This window comes from Lipophrys pholis (assembly GCF_963383615.2).
Source record: "Lipophrys pholis genome assembly, chromosome: 4".
Classification (NCBI taxonomy): Eukaryota; Metazoa; Chordata; class Actinopteri; order Blenniiformes; family Blenniidae; genus Lipophrys; species Lipophrys pholis.
Genome location: NC_137637.1, coordinates 15,325,121 through 15,344,523, shown reverse-complemented (window position 1 = coordinate 15,344,523; position 19,403 = coordinate 15,325,121). Strand labels below are relative to the sequence as shown.

The window sequence follows — 19,403 nt, the reverse complement described above, 5'->3', positions numbered from 1 at the left end:
TGTGTTGTGGGCTTGAGCTGATCGATGGCAAGACTTTCCAGAGGCGCAGAGTCCTGTTAGAGTCTCAGCGTGATCTGCAGCTTACCGTCAACTGGCCGAGCGGCAGCTGTGGAGGCAGCAGCAAGGCCATCTGTGTTGCACGGTCGCCAACTTGCTATAGACACACAAACATCCCCCAACCCCACACACACACTCACACAGCATCATTTCAACAAGCTGAGCGGAAACACAAGACATTCCTTCCATAAAACATTAACAGAGCACAGAGACATGAGAGCCCGGAGACACCAGAGAAGTGTGTCTGCGAGCGCTACAAGGGCTCTGAATCAGAACGTGTCTGAGCGTGTTTCAGTGCATGAATCAGTGCCAAGAGGCCTGTTGCCTCGCAGGAACATGGCCTTTGCTAATAGAGCTATCCATGTGGTCAGCGTGGCTGTCACTATGACTGATTACTGACAATTCAATCCCCCAGAGAAACACAGAGGTGGCTCCTCTGGCGCCTTCCCTATTTTGCGAATGCTTGCCGAGGAGGTTGGTGGTGGCCTTGGCAACCACCGAGCGAGGCGCCCCCTCCCCAGCCGTACGCAGCCCAGCTGGTGGCGCCGCTGAAATTGAGCGACCTTTTTCACCACCATTTACATAACGTCATTCTCCTCTCATAACAACTACCAACGCATCATGCAATCCTCTCCCAGTCGGCGTGGCTTCCACTTGGCTGTGAAGCACTCATCATCAGCTTCCAAATCCAGGGACGAAACATCAGTTGAGTCATAAAGAGTGAACAGACCGTTTTTCTGTCTTAATAATATGCATCACCACGATATAGAAAGGTGCAAATCACGACTAACAGTGAGCGTTACGCACATATTCTCAGGGTGTCCTACCTCGCCAAGTCTTTCGAGATCAGGAGTATTGTGATCACCTCCATCTGACGAACACGGTCTGAAAGATGGGCGTCTTCCCACCACCCGGGCACAGGAGCTTTTACTTACGGCAAAACCCACTACAGTATTTAACTTTCTTGGGTTTTCCCTTCAGACAGGCTGAGTGTGAAATAATTCATTCAGGATTTAATTTACAGTGGGACACTGTGACCAAAGCGGCTTGCTGCTAAACATATTCATGTGTCGACCATGCTGTGTGAGATATGTGCCAGCTTTTTTGTATCTATGACAAACAGGGATTGGAGACATCCTCTTTTAATGCTTCCTACTTCTCTCCCTCTCTCTCCCACCAACACAGACGCTTGTGACACACTGAGATTTGTCAGAGTGGAAATAGAACAGCATTCTCCAAGACAAAAAAGCTGAAGGAAAATTTGAAGACGAAATAAAACGCAGCTGATGTGAAAGAATTTGAGCAGCTGTGAAAATGTTGTGCGCAGGCAAAAGAAGAGTATGATCATGAGCGTGCCGCAGACAGATACACAGTGGGGATGAAGAGCGGTCCAGCTTTGGCTCGCATCCAACTGTCGGGATCAACAAGCTTACCACCTGTGCTCCGTCTCGCCTCCACCCGCTGATGTTGACGAGGAAAGAGACACAAACAGAGCTCTACCTCCCGCAAAGGGTGCAATCTGGCTGTTAGGAGCGTACGAGGGAAGAGGATGACCACTGCGAAGGCCACCTCCCGAGAAAAGTATTTAAAGTTGAGTCATTCATTAGCAGTGATGGCGAAATACGTCGGACAGTCGGTCGTTACCGGTCAACGCCCTTGGTCCGGTTAATGTCCTCTTAAAACGGGTCTCATGTCCTAATTTTTCACTTATCACTTTGAAAAAGCCAAGAATCACCTCCCAGCCTTTCATATCGATGGGCGCCGCCATTTTGAATGGTGACGTCACGTCACATGACTGGGCGGTGATTTACGGTTCCTGTGTGGTGATGTCGACTTAATTTGTAAGGAGAGACAAAAGTCATTTGTGAATAATAGTCAGATAAGTTGTTTACTGCTGAAGTATTTAGCATTTATTGTTGTGAATTTTTGGTTGTTTTTTCACATTATGTTTCACATCTGTTTTGACAGATTGTGACGTTAATAAAATTTAGATTACCATAAACCTGTCTTATTCTTCATAGTTTTGCAAATAAACAATGACTTGGGGAGTAGTTAAATATTTACATCAAACTTTACTTCGGTCCAGTAAAAACTGCATGATTACTGGACCAGTGTCCGGTTAAAAAATTTTTTTGTCATTTCGTGATCCCTGCGCTAGAGTGTAAATAAGGACTCTGCTGTACTTCAACTAAATGAGACGGGGATTGATTGTGAGGTCAAGCGAAATTTAGCCTGGAGGAAATATTAGTATCAGCAATTTTTGATGCACATGATGCTGTTACTGTAGTCCTGTCCATCTTATATTGCCACTGCTCAGTGAAAAAACCAAGCTCATGGTATACAATCCTTTTTTTTCTTCACATGGCTATGAATTCTTCAGAAATACACACATTTAACCAACCATCGAACATTGCTAAATAAGTTATGACCTGCTGCTGACAAGCGCTTCAGGCGTTTCTAATCATTTGCAGAAGTTCAACATCAGACGGAGGCTTTGCTCTGCAGGGCTGGCAAACCGACAGGCACAGTAATGCTGAGGTAAAGGTAAACACAAGGCAGACTGTCAGCGCGGTGGCTTAATTACCATCTCCATCTCTCCAGCGAGTGGTTTTTCCTGACATTCATCCCTGTTAGAAATGCTGTTGTGTAGAGGAGGATTTCTAACTCTTCATGTACCTGGTAATCCCTGTATAAAACTGAGTGTAATTTGTAATCCAGGCTGAAAGGCACATTAAACTGTGTCACTTTCTTATCCTAACATGGTGGAATTATTCTACTTTATTCATTCTCGGGGTTAACGTAATGAAAACGGCAGAATTTTTGCATCTTGTGTCATTCACTGTCGCTCAGGCGAGTTTCAACAAAATCTATTAACATCAATGCAAACTGTTGAGATATAGTGCATAATGTGCGCTTCAATAAATCTGTGAGGCCAACTATCAGTCTAAAGAGCAGGCTGCTTGCCGATTTCCACCGTTCAAGTACAATGTGTGGGTTAATAAACAACTTCTAACACTCCCACGAGTTACTCAGTAGGCTTTCACTGCAATGATCAACCAGGCGCAACAATAGTGAAATAATTCCCAATCTACCCAAGACCCTGACAAAGTGAGTCACAGATCAGCTCATAGAGAGCAGTTCTGCGTTACTAGTTTGTCATCTGTTGTCTGAACAACAGTCTTAAGCAGCTGTGTTGTGAGTAACAACAAAATCTTGCCCTGTGCTTGCTGTGGAAGCTGCATCGGCCATGTGACACTGCTGGGGGCATCATGGGAGATGGAGGGTTCGAATTCAACACCGCCTGCATTAAACTTTGAACACACCACAATTTTAATATAAACCATCAAAGACACCAGAATCAAGCACTCCACTTGATCATATCATATCTCAAGTCCTTCACACAAAGGTCACAATGACCTTCTCCCACTTTGTTGTGTGTTTTATTCTCCTGTAGGCCAACTCGTCTTAAAGCGCTCATTGTTACTGCTGGTTCCAACATGCAGCCGGACAAGACGCGTGGCTTTTACACACACACACTTTGCCTGCAGCAGCAGTTATTTTTAGTTAGAGGAAACACCTGATGCCCAGTCTCTTACACTTCCCACCTGTGTGACCTTCGCATGCTCCACTGTGACATTGTCATCCATCACGTGACAGCTGAACGGCGCAACACCTGCCGCTTCCCCACCGTGATGGAGCTGATTGATCATGATGGATCAAGCCATGTCCAGACTGGGACACTTTTTTGGGGGGGGGGGGGGGGGGGGGATGTGCAAAAAAATCCAGAGTGGCATATAATCCGACACCATGAGATGAGACAGATCAGACAATGAGCTGTGGGGACTTCAGTTTCTTTCTCTTGAATAATGTAGCTGGAAATCACTTTGTTGTTAAAACACAAACATGTGCAACTTGTGTTATAATCTGACTGCTTATTACCATTTTACTACTAAATAGACACTTTTAGGAGCGGCGCGAGATGTCAAGTTAGTTGAGCTAGCTCGCGTTACTGTCTCGGCTCAGTTACTTTAGAAACGTAACGCGTCGTGGGGGGTGGGGAGGCCTTGTGTCGGATTATTCTGAGTCGATAGGTACCGAACGGCAACGATCGACACGACACTCGTTCCGGTGACATAACGTTCCACCGAACAGCGCCGATGTTGAACACCGACGTTATGTCGCATCACTGTGGAGAAAACAGCAGCAAGCAACTCGACTCAACCGAAGCTGCAGGGCTTTTTTTTTTTTTCCCTCCTCCCGCTCGCTCCCGTTCAGCCTCCGGCCGCTAAACATGTGGTCCTCGTCGGCACCCACGACGCTCCGCTCCGGTGTCGTTAAAGGACGTGAGAGACAGCGGCACGAACAGGTTGTGGGGAATCCGGCGAGCTGTGAGATAATCTCCTGTGGCATCGGCCACATCTGTAAATGGAAACGGAAAATCCGCTTCAGCTAAAGAAAACTCGGGTTTTTCTCACTCACCTCGTCGGTGAAATAAGTATCCAGTGAGTTTCGGTCGACTCCCGGCCCGATTTACAGGTGAATATCGACGTTCAAACGTTGTGTTTCAAGTGAGAATTGCTCGGTGGTTCTCTGCTCGCTCCGGCTCCCTCTGCCTCCACTAGTATTTGGCTGTGACTGGGCGGAACTACACGCTGCGGCGCAGGCAGCGCGGAGGAGCCAATAGGAGGAGGCGCTGCGGCCCACAGACAGGGGGAGGAGCACGGGGAGGAGCAAGAGGTCTCACTTCGCCTCCAGATTAGAGGACAGGACTCTGCTCCCAGAGGGCAAACAGCACGTCTCAACTCTGCCACGAAGAGTAAGAGGAGGAGCAGGAGGTCTCACTCCGCTCCCAGATCAGAGGATCGCACTCTGCTCTGCATCACAGCACCGTAGCAGCATTAATGATCAACCCGGGATCATGTTTTGCCCAATTTGGATCTAAACTAGGTCCCATCATCATATGGATGTCCCCCCCTCCCCCTTTAGATTAGTGCTATTGAAAGTGGGCCTCCACTGGGGGGCGTCAGAGAGCTTCAGGGGCAACAACATGAAAAATCTGAGGGATGCCTTCACTCAGTTTGAATTATTCTTTTCTTTTAGCATAAATCATTAGATGATGTAATACGTGGAACTTTTTAATTAAGCTACACAGATCAGATTGAAAACTGCACTTATTGTATGAAACAAGAAAATCAAATGATAATAAAATGTATTTGAGACCAATACAATTAGAAATTCAAACAAAATAGTCCGGCAATTGATCACTGTAACATCTTTTATATTTGCAGCTATAAATAAATACACAGATCGGTAAGCATGTAAGCAATTACACTTAGAGGAAAAGTTGTAAAGGTTTAGTGTAAAACTTGAATTGTAACACTTAAAAAGAAAGTTAGAGTTTAAGTCCAGTGATGCCTCTGCCCCATCTGCGGGTGGATTTCCTCTCACAATCCACAAAAATGTGCATTTCAATCTCATTGACTTTAAATTGCCTCTATGTGTGAGATTGTCCTGGTAAACTGCAGTGAGTGCCCTGTACACATCGAGCTGGCTGCTCTTAGGAGCTTCTTTGAATAGAACAGTAAAGAAGCATAGAAAGTGGATCCCAAAAACCCCTAAAATTAAACATCCAATGATGTAAAAGACATTAGGCCCACCGTACCACATTCAGATAAAAAAATGACTTGATTTGGTTCAAGAAGTGAGTCTCAACACACAAACACGCCGACTTGAATATCCTCTGGTTATATATTTTTCCCCTGCTGTCTCCACATGATGTCAGTTTGAATTGGGAGATTAACTGATTACAATCCCATCAAATTTCTATTTTTCAATCTGATTATGTAACCACGCAAATCGGCTATCCCATCCCCAAAAAAACCTTATTACATCAAAGTATGCACGCAATCCCTCCCCCTCCTTTTTGAAAGTATTTTTCCCAGACAAATCTCACTCATACCCCATCCCCAATGTTTTGGGTCAGTCATGAGCAGCTGAAGTTTAGCTGGTAGGTCAATGAGTCTTCCACCTGAGAAGAGAATTGAGATTTTTATAGTTCAGGCAACACAAGGTCTTGCCTTCAGCTTGCAGACACTGCTGCCCTGAGATTCAATCTGATTGAGTAAGGGCACAGATCAGCAGTGAATAAAGCATGTTACATCAAAACCTGAGTGATGCAACTTTTGACATCACTGGTACACAGGAAGAGAAGAGAAAACATCAGAAACTATTGTTCATAGTGATTAATAACAATGATAAGTTTATTTATGTACCAGGAAATCTGTTTGCATTGTCTTGACATTTCCCTGCTTCTAAGCCAGACACTTACAGTACAGTGGCATACATTAACTGTATTTGGAACATTGTCAATAAAGGTGAACACATTTCAATGACATATTTACAAACAGTCAAAATACTGTAAATGAACACATGAAACAGAAAAAAAGGAAAACACATGTATAGGTTCTCAGTCGCATTTGTAACGAACACGAGACGCAAAGGTAAAGAAAAGACAATTCCACGATAGTCTTCAGTGAATAATAGGTCAAGTGCTACAGCAACCACAATGCCAGGAAAAAACAAGAAGTATGGGCTACATGAAGTGACAAACACAAAGAAACAAACCTGATCCACGGATGGCGAGACGGTTAGGAAAGTAGTGCTTCAGCATGAGACCAAACACAAATCACATTTTGTTATCTTCTCTGAAGCTCAAAATAAGACGCCTTTGATGGCAGACAAGAATAACTTCACAGTGTAGTTGCAAACAAACCCTTGAGTAGATCAGCAACTAAAGAAAAGATTTGTGGAGGCTGCGTGTACAGAACTGTTTTTTTCAAGTCATCGTCCCGTCTGCACGTACAGCATGAGTCTGAACACAGTATGTCAGGACACATGAATAAAAGTCAACTTTGGAACGGCAAAAAGAAAAGACGAGTTCAAAATGTGTTCAAAGAACTATTGCAAAGAGTGTTGGTTCAGATACTCGGTTGCAATTTGATTATAAAGCTTCTGCCTGTAAAGCACTGTGTACGGAGAGACGGGGTGACCTTAAGCAGGAGCTCAGACAAAAGGCATTCGATAGGTTTAGAGTTGCATGGGAACCACAGATGAGAAATCTGGTCCTAAGGATTTTCTCCTGCATTTACGAGGTTATTCTTTGTGTTTAATCCTGATTTAAGATGCTCACTTTCCACACGTGTTCATATGACTGCACATACGACACTTGGCTGGCTCCAGCATCGGATTCCACCACACAGAAGCTTTCAACAAGGAGAAACAGCAGCAGAGGTCAGGTCAGACAGAAAGTGCTGAGCCATCCAAGTCTTGGACTTGCATTAATATTGTTATCTTTGCAGCCAGAGACCAGTGAGCGTCTTCCACTGCACCGTTTCTTAGTGCAGCATGCACACGGAGCCTGCTGCTGTCCTCTGGCGCCCTCATGTGGAGCTGTACAGGGCGATCTGTTGCACCTTGCCGAGCTGTGTCAGCAGCCGTTTCATGCGGTGTTTGAGCTGAGGGAGACGAGCCAGAGGCTCGGGAGGCTCCAGCTCTCCGGTGTAGTCCAGCCAGCTCTCCAGCACTGCAGGAGACAAGGAGGAAGAGCCTCATATCAGGGTACATGCTTACATACACAAGCTTGTTTTGGTCAGGCACACACCTGTCACCTGAATGACATAAACCCTCGAGTTGCTGAAACATCTCATCTCATCAAAGCAAAAGTCTTTGCTTTCTGTTTGCAATACCGAGTCACAGCCAAACTACAGAGCAGAGCTGGGATTGATCCAAGATGTCTGCATGAGGAGTTTTCACACGTCCCTTTACTGGATACATTATTAAGACCCACATTTGAATTGTACCACATTATATTAAGGAAATACAAGACTGTAGATGAAACCTCTTAGTTACTTTTAAACAAAGGATCTCTTATTTTTGCAACCCAAAAAAAAAAAAAAAAAAAAAAGGTGTTTATTACCATTGTTAAGACTGCCATTTAAGGTACTTTTCTTTTAAATTAAGCAAAATTGCAGTCATTCTCCAAATACAAGTAATAAATCAGACCATACATATAATGTGCCAAAAGCACTCCCTTCCATCTCTAATTCTAATAAATGTTTCTGAAATTTTCTTCCTGCTCATGTGACAAAGATTATTTCATTTTTGTCACAAGCCTTACCATCCACTTCTCTCTCGATGAAGTCCATCCTGTGTGAGACCTCATCCTGCACTGCATCGATGTGATCCAGCAGGTTGATCTGCCACTGCTGATGCTGCTTGCTGTTGTCTGCTGCGTCTTCGGGGTCCCTCCCGCTCTCTTCTTTGATTTCACTACGAGCGTCAGAGCAACCTAACAAAGCCTGGAGAGGTTCAGGTTTATTCAGATGCTGTACAGACCACTACACATTCCACTTTTTGGCTAATCAGCATGTTTTGTGTATATAACTGCACAACAGGGTCCATGTTTGGGCTCAGCCATTCTTGCCATGTACATCCCAGGTTTGTTTACATCATTTTCACACTGAAACTGATCCGAAAAGCTTACCAAGTGACAAATTTCACATTATTGCACTTGTGTTATAATAATATTCTGTTGAGGCAATTAAGCCGGGCTCCCCTAACCCTGAACCCACATGAGGTTAAGATCGGAGGGTTTCCAGACCTGTGTGGAGGGGACTCTACCAAACTATAACAAGCTATATGGAAACAAGAGTTCAAAACATCTTAGAACTCATTATTTTATTAACCAAAGACACTCAAATCTATTCCTTACTTAAAACATAAAAGCTGACTTTCTGTCAATGTAACTGTTTTTTATTACAGGACAAAACTCCAACCTTGTTATTGTTGCCTGCAGACTTGGGCTTGTTGGCCTCCAGCAGGCTCCCGTAGCGCTGCTCCCGCTCCAACAGCTCCTCTGTGCTTCTCATGCTGTCCTCCAGCTCGGAGCCCTGTCGGGTCTCCACCACAAGCCGCTGCTCCACCGCCGGGTAATACGCCCGGGGCTTCTGGTAGCAGTGCTCACTGGTAATGTATGAGTCCTGGAAGGATGGGAAGGGGAAGGAGGAGCAGGATGAGGACGAGGTGGCAGCTGTAGCCGCTCGGCTTAGCTTCTCCAGTGCGTTGGACATTAGGATCTCTCCTCGGCTCATGTCCTCGTCAGGAGTCATGGGAGACGGAGCTGCGTAGCTCCCCCGACATGAATCGAAGCTCATCTGCGACCTGTCCAAATGCTTCCATGGCTGCCGCCACATCTGCAGGTCGGGAAGAGTGTTACCCCTGAAAAGTCAGAAGACAGAAAATGAGAGAACTATCTCAAGACCAGTTCACATAAAACAAATACTTTTTTGGTTTTTTATTTTTAAATGACTTAAATTATTTTGGTCCTAATCTGAACTTGATTTGTGGTTTCCCCTGTACTCACTGTAAGACGCTCATCTTTAGCTGCAGTCCGTTGATGATTTCCACCACGTGGTGCACATCTCCCAGCAGCTGGTGGGTGGTGGTAATCTTCTTGGCATTTTGGTGGGAGTAGTTCTCTTCCAGGAAGGAGAGGCCGTACATGTGACCATTACTCAACCACTCGCGATCGTACCAATAGCGCAGGCTCTGCCTCTGACCTGAGGACAAACATTACATGTAAGGAAGCCATTTCAAAATTCTCACACACGTCAATCAGTTGAAAATGATCCGCTTGTTTACGGTGTTTACAGGTAATACACACATACATACAGAGCACTCATGCACCAAAGGATCAGAACAATCATTCGACAATTCAGTTTCACAGGCGATGCTGTTCACTTGCTCCTATCCGCCACACCAGTCCACTCCTCCACACTGGCACAATCGATCCTGCTTTATTCCACTAGCTAAAAACAGCACTGCACAGTCATGCAGCTCTTGACTTCCACATTTAGTCCAGCTCCTAAAAGCCTGTATTAATGTTGTTCTCATCACTGATAAAAAATGAATGGTCATTGGACCTTTGGACAGTTTATTTTTAGTTCTAGTAAACTGAGATGTGCAACACAAAGATCTGGTAGTTGTGCACTTATGTAGGAGGAATCAATCTTCTGATCTTATTACTGAATTATGTTCCGGACCTGTCTTGTGCTACATGACATAGCCCACTAAGTACCCATAATTAACAGGTATGTAACAGTTTAACATCGCTGAAGGCAGTTTCACTGCAAGTACTTTCAAAAGATGACTGACTCTAATCAGTTAGGATACAGACTGAGCTGTTATGTGAACAGAGCCGTTTACAGGCTGTCGACAGTGACTGATGGTTCAGTGGAATTAAGATGGAACTGCATTCAATAAGTTCTTCAAACACCACAGTGAAATGAAAGCAGACTAAAAGAAGGCCAGCAGATACACAAATTGTTGAGTTAAATGCTGAACACTCCTATACATTTAAATCAACATTTAGCTAATGCTCGCCTCGAATCGCAGCGCTATATTTGGTAAGATGGACATTATGTTGTAAGTTTAAAGGGACAATGTTTTGAAGCTGCCCATGTGAGCAGGGCAAACCTAAATTTTTTATTTTTTTTGCATTTTTAAAAAAGGAAAAGAAAAGCTCTTGTATCATAATAAAACAAGAGTGAAATGAGTAGTCATTTTTTTTAATTACAGGATTTAATTTGACATGTTCATGCTTCATAAGTAGAACCACACAATATATTGCAAATTTATCGTCACAACATAAACACAATTTACTGACTGAAAGAGATTAAATTGAATGTTTTCATACAGATTCCTTCATTATTTCAACATTAAATCACTCCTGGTGGCAAGAGGCCAGAGGTACACACATGCCCTGTTGCTTGGTTCAAATTCAGTCCAAGTAGAAAAAGAACACTATTTACAAGTACAAATCCAAAAGCATAAACATCAACAATATATAATTGTGTGTATTTGCTACAGGTCATGTCAAGGTAGCAAAACACAAAAATATTTTACTGATATCTTGCAGCCATAGTTACTGGTTGAAACTGAAAGAGTTTAAATCTTTCTTTTTGTGTAATATGTAAAATATCGGAAGCTATAGCCATGTTTGTTTCTTGAAATCCAAGTGATTTTTCTACCCCCCCCCCCTTTTTTGTGCTTTTAGTTCTTCAATATCGACAAAACTGACTGATAACTTGGCTACAGACGGAGATGTCTTCCTCTCACCTGGAGGGTCTCTGCAGATGTAGCAGGTGTATCTGTCTGGTACATTGTCCTCCAACAACCCCATGCAGGTCCCATGCTGCCAGCACAAGCAGTCTTCACACTGACAAAACAACAAACCTGTGTTACAACTCTGCAAACCGAAGATTAGCCACCTTTAAAATCACAGATTCAAACTCCACACGAGCAGCTCACCTGGATCATGAAGTCATTCTCCTCCTCCACTTCACAGATGCACCGGACAATCTCTTGTTCGTTGGTGTCCACAGCGCCGGAGTCCACGCTCAGCGGTGGTGTCGTTACGTCTAAGTCCACCTCAAAATCATCATCGCTCCAACCACAGCTGTCGGTGGACCAGTCACTGATGCTGTCCTCATCTACAAGTAACGGGGATAAAGATATGCATTGTCATTCCTTTTTGATTCAGAAAAAAATCTACAGAAGTGCAACTATTTCACGCCACAGAATCTGTTTTTAATGAATTTCACAGAATGTTATATGAAGAAGCAAGCCACAGCAGCAAAGAGCAGCTCTGGATTCAATCAACCATGGGCTACCAATTGGGTCTTAGGTCTGGTGAGCGACAGTGACAAAAAACTTAAATAGTGGCATAATTGATTGAATCCAAAGACAACAGAAAAATGCCGGGAGAAGGAAGCAACGTAATGACACACACACACACACACATATGAAAACTAAACAGCACACACGCACACACAAACTGTCGCAGAAATACCCACCATCCACATGTATCTGCTCTGAGTAGCTGTATCCAGGCCTGCTGGGGTAGGCCTCAGGGTTGTAATTGTGTGAGGGGGGTGTTTTGAGTGGCAAATTCAATTTGGACTGAAGACCCAATACAGAGATGTCAATATTCTCCTCACTACCTGTGTAGTCTGTTAATACAGGGAAGGGGGGGAAGCAGATGTAGAACAAAAATGTCAGGTTTGGAAATGCTAAACAAACGCCCATCAGGAGGGGATAAAATGTGGCACAACATACATTATGGACAAATGATATCACAGTCAGGGAAAATCAATTTTCAATGCATCAATCAGTGGCAGACAGTCTGAAGGTAGTACGGTTGCGTGCATTCCAAACGCACTAGGAAGAACACCAACTATCAGAGTGGAGGATTTGTCAGTGTTCTGCCACACTGAAATCTGGCTGTTCAGCACTACTTCTCTCACGTAAGAGTAAAGCAGGCCATGACTGTCCGAAATCCGAGGGAGCTTATTTTTTTCTTTCTTCCTGATTGGCACAACTGTGCGACACAAGCCAGAAACGAAATGTTGCACTTCTCCCACACACAGCGGCTCAGCCACCACACCGACAGGAGTGAATGGAGTAGTTTATGCTTTTTGCAGGCTAGCCGGTACCACAATGTCACAGTGAGTGCACATGCAGAGCGGCAAAAAGGTGACGCAGCTCCATGTCAGGAAACCGCTTCTTACCAGACTTGGACTTCTTTTTCTTTTTCTTCTTCTTTAGTTTAATGCGGAGGAAGTCCTTCTGTTTTGGTTTCTCTCTCAGTTTGTCTTTTACCGACCCTGGGGACCATTAAGGGACATTAGGATAATGAAGACACACCAGTTCAGCAAACACTGGAGGTGGTGGCTGTTGTGCGACGTGTAAAATATGAAGCTGAATCAACAGTGAAGAGGTTGGACTCTATGTCACACAATAAAGGCCACCTTTATGCTGCATCATACTGACCAATGTCAAAGCCACTCTTGTCTGAGTCCTTGTCCTGCAGCTGGCATCCGTTCCTGTCCAACTGGTTCTCCTTGCTCTTCTCCCTCAGCAGCGCCCTCTGCTGATGGCCCTGAGTGTTGGCGACAGGTGGGGCTGACGTGCGCCTGCCTGCAGTCTTCACCTCACCACGGGGAGCTGTGGCAGCTCCCACTGAGTCTGAGAGAAATCAAAGGACGGATAGAAACTGAGTGCCCTCATATTGCAGTGAGGCTAGATGAACATTGCATTTCAGGGCTGTGGCCAATTCAAATCAGTAGATAATCATTTTAACAGTTAACTGATGACAATTTTAACCTCTAATGAAACAATGCTGGAAATAGTGTTTCCTGAGGCCTGAAATTTCTTGTTTTGGCATCACTAACATTACACAACCCAGATATGTTTAATTATGACAAAGACCTAAAGATATTCGAAAAATTTAAATTTCAGCCTATAAATAGCCGAAATCCCTTTAAGAGTACTGGTAGTTAATTTTCCATTAATTAACAAACTGGTGCCGCTCTAACATAATTCAAATTGGTTTATAAAGTTGTGAGCTTAGTCACGACCATATCATTACATCAGAAGCATGCTAAAACAGCTCCTTTATCAAATAATTTTAGATAAACTGAAAAGTGAAACTCACGCATTGAGGCAGAGATGGTGCGCCTTCTCTTGGTGCCATCCAGCCCAGCAGCAGTGGACTGTTTATCAGAGGCCCTGGTCTGAACACTCCTGGGGGGGCTGCCATCGCCTTCCAGAGGCTGTTCCTCACCGTGATAATATTTCATGTGGTAATGCAGCAGCTTGGCTTTACGGAATGACTTTGTGCAGCCCGGAGCACTGCACTTGAAAGGGTTGTGGTCCAGGTTGATGGACAGGACAGGAGGAGGTTGGTTTTTAATCACTCTGTACACTAGAAAAATGAAACAAAAAGGAGAGGCGAGTGTGAAGAAAACAAATGGTTGAATCTGAAGACCTCAACTAAACAAGTGTTCAGATGTACTCACATGGTTCTCTACTGAATCTGTTGGGGTTGTGGAATCCCTGCTTCCTCACCGCTTTCAAAGAAGAAAAGATGGATGAATTCTTGTAAATATACACACTTGGCATCTTCACTACACTAAATCACACTTCACAAAACACCTACGTTTCACAGGCTGCGGAGGGGGCACGTTCGCGGCAGGCTGAGAGCTTTCCGATTGGACGTTGGGTTTGTGCTCCACATCTCCATTGGACTCTGTAGTTGTCATAGTGACGGGCAGCGGCTCCGTCTGCGATGACGTCTGAGTGCGTAAGTCAGTGTATGGCTTTGATGAGTCTGTGTATGGCTTTGTAGCACTCTGTTCAGTTTCCATCTCTTCTTGCTTCACCTCTCCATTTATGTGACGCATCCCCTCATCGTCTCCTTCTACCTTCACTCCATTTGTGACTCCTGTACAGTCCGCTGCATCCTTCAGCTTGTTCTGGTCTGCGTTCTCGGATGTGTCCATTTCTTGTTTGATGGCAAGTGTCGCCTCTAGCTCCCCATTTGTCTTCTTTCCTTTCTCATTTGCCACCACAGCTTCTCGCTCCTCATCCTCACTGTTACTGTCCTCCTCCTGGTCAGAAGTGCTGCGCCTGACTCGCTTGTTTTTGGGAGCCCCGTTCTCCTGAGGCCTCCTGTCTCTGCGGCTTGGGACCCGCCTCACCATGTTCCTGTCAGAGGACCGAGCCCTCCCTCCACCAACACTCCCTCTCTGTGGGCATGAGAAAGAGGAAGTGTGAAAACTGTTAGAAAGTGGTTCCTGACGATTGTGTTTTCAAGACCAAACAAACCAAGAAAAATCAACGTTTAAAAAGAATCATTTATTTCTGTTTACCTCTTTAATAAACGGCTTCACGTGCATCCCCTTCACAGTTTGAATGACACCATCGTAAAACTTCACTGTATAGGATGCTGAGGGCGGAAAAACACAAAAACTAATTGATGCTAACAATTACAAGCCTGACATCACTTTTTTTCTTTCAAAGCAGTCATGCTTAAAATGTTTGTAATGAAAGTGAGATATTCCAACTTTCAGATAGATCTATCTTCATTGTCCCTCTTTGTTTTGCTAGTGAAAGAGAAAGTCACATGTTGCTTGATGCCATTTAACACCAGTTTCCTTTTTGATAACAAAGGTTACAGTAGAATTTTTACTTAGAAAAATCTCACTAAAACCACGAAACTAGAACAGATGAGTATATCAAAAGGGTTTTGTATAGCCAATATTTACTCCTGAAAACACAAACTCACCATCTTTGTTGACAGAAATGACCTTAGCGGGGTAGAAGCGGCAGTCGGACCAGCTGGCGAGGACCTTGTCATTCACGCGAAAGCCCTGGAGAAAAAAGGAACATGTGATCATAACATCACCATCTTATAGCAGGTAGAGCTGCTCCCGAAACCAACAATACTGGCAAAAAGTGGAAATGGCAGGTACCATTTCACTTGCACAACTGCAAAAAAGTGTAATTTTCAAGGCATTTTCCCCCAGAAAGACAAGTCAATAACTCCCCCATGACCAAACATGCAGCGAAACAAAGGCTCACACACAACAAACGCCCCAGGAGTGACAACAGCATTGTTAGCTTACGGGAATAGGAGCATCATCATTCAGGCCCTGCCGCCTCAGTTGTACCCTTTCTACGGGTCTCAGGTAGGGACTTGTCCAATCAAACCACTCATCATAACGGTGGCTCCACTGCCGATAATGGATTAACACTTTCTCATCCTCGTAGTCGATCTTCTCTATGTTGGCAGCATACCTACACAAGGACAATCAATCACGTGTGACTGGGGAGGAAGACAGAATAGTGATGCCATTTTCATTTATAAGTTATTTCCTTCTATAAAACTTAATGAAAGAAGCTCGATGATGTAAATGCGTAGCACAACAATGAGTCAAGTGGGGCAATGAAGAAGAGCTGGGCATAAACACACGTGTCTGATGTGCTCGGTTATAGTGTACATTTACGTGACAAGCTCATGTAAAAGTGAGTTACTGTGTTACTTGGATGTCTTATGTATTATTCTTTGCCTTTTATAAATTGGGAATATTGCGCACACCAACAAAAACAGAAATCTATTTAAAAGAGGTTAGATTAACCTCTTTGTAAAGGCATCGTCATTTTTAATATTTTTTTAACCAACACTGTTTTGGAGGGCATTTTATGCACTTCATTGACAATCCATGTCAAAGTTCATGTTGGTGGACATTCAAGAATATAATCCCATTAACTGGCTGTTGTTTAACCACAGAGGAGCAGTGATGCAATAAGACATCCGAGTAGCTTGTTTCACTCTCCCCTGACTGTGGGCCAGAAAGGAGGGGAACTTAATGTGCGAGGATGAGGGGAGTGAACAGGAACATGGATGGAGAGGAGTGAGCGAGGCCATGACTCACCAGTTTTTGAGGCTGTCTCTGGCCTCGAGCTGAGCTCCCACCTCAAATGTTATCCCTCTTCTGTTAGGGGGCGTCTTACTCATACTGCCCACATCAAGGCTCCCTTCCTGTACACACACACACCAATAAACATACTAATTAAAACAAACTAGACTTATGTGACTGTAGTTATGTAATGAAACGCATTATAAAAAAAAAAAAAAAAAAAAAAAAAACTACACGAATACATGTAAACCATACATCAATGTCTGCAATCATTTTTGTGTCTCAGCTTCACTTCATTCACCAGAAGATAAGAAATCACTCCTCAGCAACTGAGTAGCAATGGACTGCAAGTAAGACACCCCCCTCCCCCCACCCCTTCCATTTCAGCAGCATATTGCTGTTCAAGCTGGGAGAAATTTTACAAATATACACACACACACACTAAAGAATACATGTGTTGTAACATAATGCAGCATTGTGTGCAAGCAGGGGAAACTGATTAAGGTGAGCCATGCCCCTCAAATGGTTGTGGACATGTCGCCTGTGCCAGATGTTCAGCAGTCACTCATTAAAGTTGCATGGGTGTCTTGAAATGATTAAAAAGGAAAATAATATTTTAACAGAGTACAGGTGGTGGTGAGAAGGTAGGGGGGATGACAGAAGATATGTTTTATCTTTCACTGTAGGCTCCCACCCTTACAGAAGGGAGGGAGGGATGCAGCAAGTGACATCTGGGCTGATTCTACACCATATTCCGTCTGGACCGGGTCTAAAGTGACTCGTCGAATACAAGCTTTCCATAAATGGACACGATAAATGGGCGGGTGGCGCGATCAGATGGGGGGGGGGGACACGACGACAACAAAAAAAACGTCTTTATACACCAGATAACCACGCTTCTTTTGTCATGCAAACGACACATGCGACAGGTTGACAGACGATTAGAGCAAAACAAAACGTCACAAATGGAACATCAGAGAGTCTTACAGTGGGCCGGGGTGCAGCGGATTGGGTTCAGCATAGCGGATACTGTCTGGAGGAGCTGGCTCTCAGCGCAGCCCACAAACCGGATATCTCCACACTACCCGGCCCACGTGTTTGCCGGTCAGCCGATCACACGCAGAGACACAATGGGGGACAATGCCACATTGCATCTTAAATATCCGCATGGAGCAAGTCGATTTCGCTCATTAAATAACCACCGACTAACAATTTTTTAAAAATTGTGTGGATTGTACGTCTTGTACAAGAAGCTCCATGGACGCCATTGACACGGAAGGTTGAACAGACAGTTTGTGATGCCACATGAGTCTGGAAAAGGCCAGAAATCATTAGATTACATTAAGGTGCGGTTGCAGCAAGCATGGCTATTAAAGGTCGCTTTTACTGCAGGCTAATATTTTACGGTAATAAACAGGAAGCGCGGGAATTTTTCTCTCCCCCACAAAGAGGCGCTGGGTGCATTTTAAAAGCTTTTACCAGCAGAGTTATCCTCCAGCTTGGAGACTGAGCTGAATGATTCTCATTGTTGACCACTCTTCCACCTCACTCCGCCACTTTTATTGTCCGGGGTTTTATAACCGGTAGACACAGCGCGAGAAGAACCGAGTCGTACGTCAGCGGATTGGGTTCACCTGATTGGTCAAAACGACGTGATGTGGGCGGGATGATCGCGTGTGATTGGTGGAGGAGCCTTCACTCTCGACGTTCTTCGGGGCCTCGCGCTGGGCCTACTTTTCAGACTTTCCTGCCGCGAGCGAGCGGCGTGGAAACGCGACGCATCAAACTTCTCCACCGGGGAGGACCTCTCCACCCGCACACATGTTTCACACACCCCACCTTAAAGTATGTGGGCGCCCCAAAACACGCAGAGGATTCACCAATTCGGAGCACAAGCTGCACTAGCTTAGCATTTTATAAGCGACTTCGTCACGTTTGTTTTGAACTCGGAGAGACGACATGCGGCATCGCGCCGCCTGACGCTGCTGATGTATCCACCGAGCGGGCCGCAGCCGCCGTATTTCTGGAAACTCGAAACTCTGAAACGCACAGGACGGGTTTGCTTCGGTTCTCCTACCTGTTCTCCAGTCACTCGTTATCCGGTTTGGGGTAAAAATGTGCAGCGTAATCCTTTGAAAGCACAGGCGCCTCCGCCTGTCTGCTCCAGATCACGCAGTTGAATTTCTCCCCGTTGCCTTCACCACCGGCGCGCGCTTAGCGGCGCTGCAGTGCGCATGTGCACAGGACAGAGCCGTGCCCTCGTGTGTAACAAGGCCTGCCTATCTTTATCTATCCATCCATCCAGAGAAAAATCCAGCAATTTCACATGAGCTAGCAAAAGCAATGGTGGAAAGCAAAAACTCCCATTTACCAGGAAGAAACCTGCAGAGCCAGGTTGGGGCTGGGAGATAGAAGGAGAGAAAAAGACAGAAGAGACAGATTGTGGGGAGGGATTCAAACCCGTCCATCCATCTTCTATCCCACTTAATTCTGTTCACGGTTGCTGGAGCCAATCCCAGTGAACAGTGAGCCAGGGCAGGATCCACCCTGGACAGCTCTCTAGTCCACTATAGGGAAACCACAGACGCATTCATACCAAGGGGCAATTTAGTGTCACTAATTACCCTCACATGCATGTTTTTGGACTATAGTAGGAAACCAGAAGACTCTGAGGAAACCCATCCACACAGGAGAACATGCAAATTCCACAATGAAAGGCCCGGCCAGTAATTGAACCTCGACATTCTCGCTGAGAGGCGAGAGTGCTAACCACTGCACAGCCATGCGACCCTTCATCGATGGTGTCTTTCATTATTTTTATGATTGATTTCATGTTATTACTTTTATTTCACCCAAGTAACAATTGGTGCACTCTTTTTTAAAACTTTTCTAGAAAATGTTAAACTGCAGCCCTCCTATCTCTAGCCTCTTTACCTTCCACCTATCCACTGAAAACAAACTTAAAGAATTAATTTAGCCCTGAATTTATAAGCCAATTTATTTTAAATATTACAGTAATATAAACCT

At 44.6% G+C, this 19,403-nt stretch overlaps 2 protein-coding genes across 11 annotated transcripts in view; both read right to left on the bottom strand.

Annotated features, from left to right (window-relative positions):
* Positions 1-4,696, bottom strand: part of ndrg3a (ndrg family member 3a) — a 40,495-nt gene extending 35,799 nt beyond the window's left edge. For all 3 annotated transcript variants that reach the window (XM_080462115.1, XM_080462116.1, XM_080462119.1), the window contains exon 1: positions 4,537-4,696. The gene's annotated coding sequence lies outside the window, so the exon portion shown is untranslated. The remainder of the gene's footprint in view (positions 1-4,536) is intronic.
* Positions 4,697-6,291: 1,595 nt separating this feature from the next.
* Positions 6,292-18,610, bottom strand: phf20a (PHD finger protein 20, a). 8 transcript variants are annotated; one of them, XM_080462199.1, is made up of 18 exons: positions 18,454-18,592; positions 16,392-16,498; positions 15,582-15,753; positions 15,242-15,326; positions 15,021-15,059; positions 14,826-14,902; positions 14,114-14,702; positions 13,974-14,024; positions 13,610-13,879; positions 12,946-13,140; positions 12,684-12,779; positions 11,970-12,125; positions 11,425-11,606; positions 11,233-11,332; positions 9,479-9,674; positions 8,892-9,333; positions 8,234-8,414; positions 6,292-7,639 (listed from the first exon to the last, which is right to left on the bottom strand). In XM_080462199.1, exons 2-18 carry the CDS (start codon positions 16,472-16,474, stop codon positions 7,497-7,499), a joined length of 3,057 nt encoding a protein of 1,018 aa, XP_080318325.1. In that variant the 5' UTR covers positions 16,475-16,498; positions 18,454-18,592; the 3' UTR covers positions 6,292-7,496. The 8 variants fall into 8 exon arrangements, with proteins under 8 accessions (XP_080318325.1, XP_080318328.1, XP_080318326.1 ...); XM_080462202.1 differs by lacking the exon at positions 16,392-16,498 and having other exon boundaries at positions 18,454-18,608; XM_080462200.1 differs by lacking the exon at positions 15,021-15,059 and having other exon boundaries at positions 18,454-18,606.
* Between the last annotated feature and the right edge of the window lie 793 nt (positions 18,611-19,403).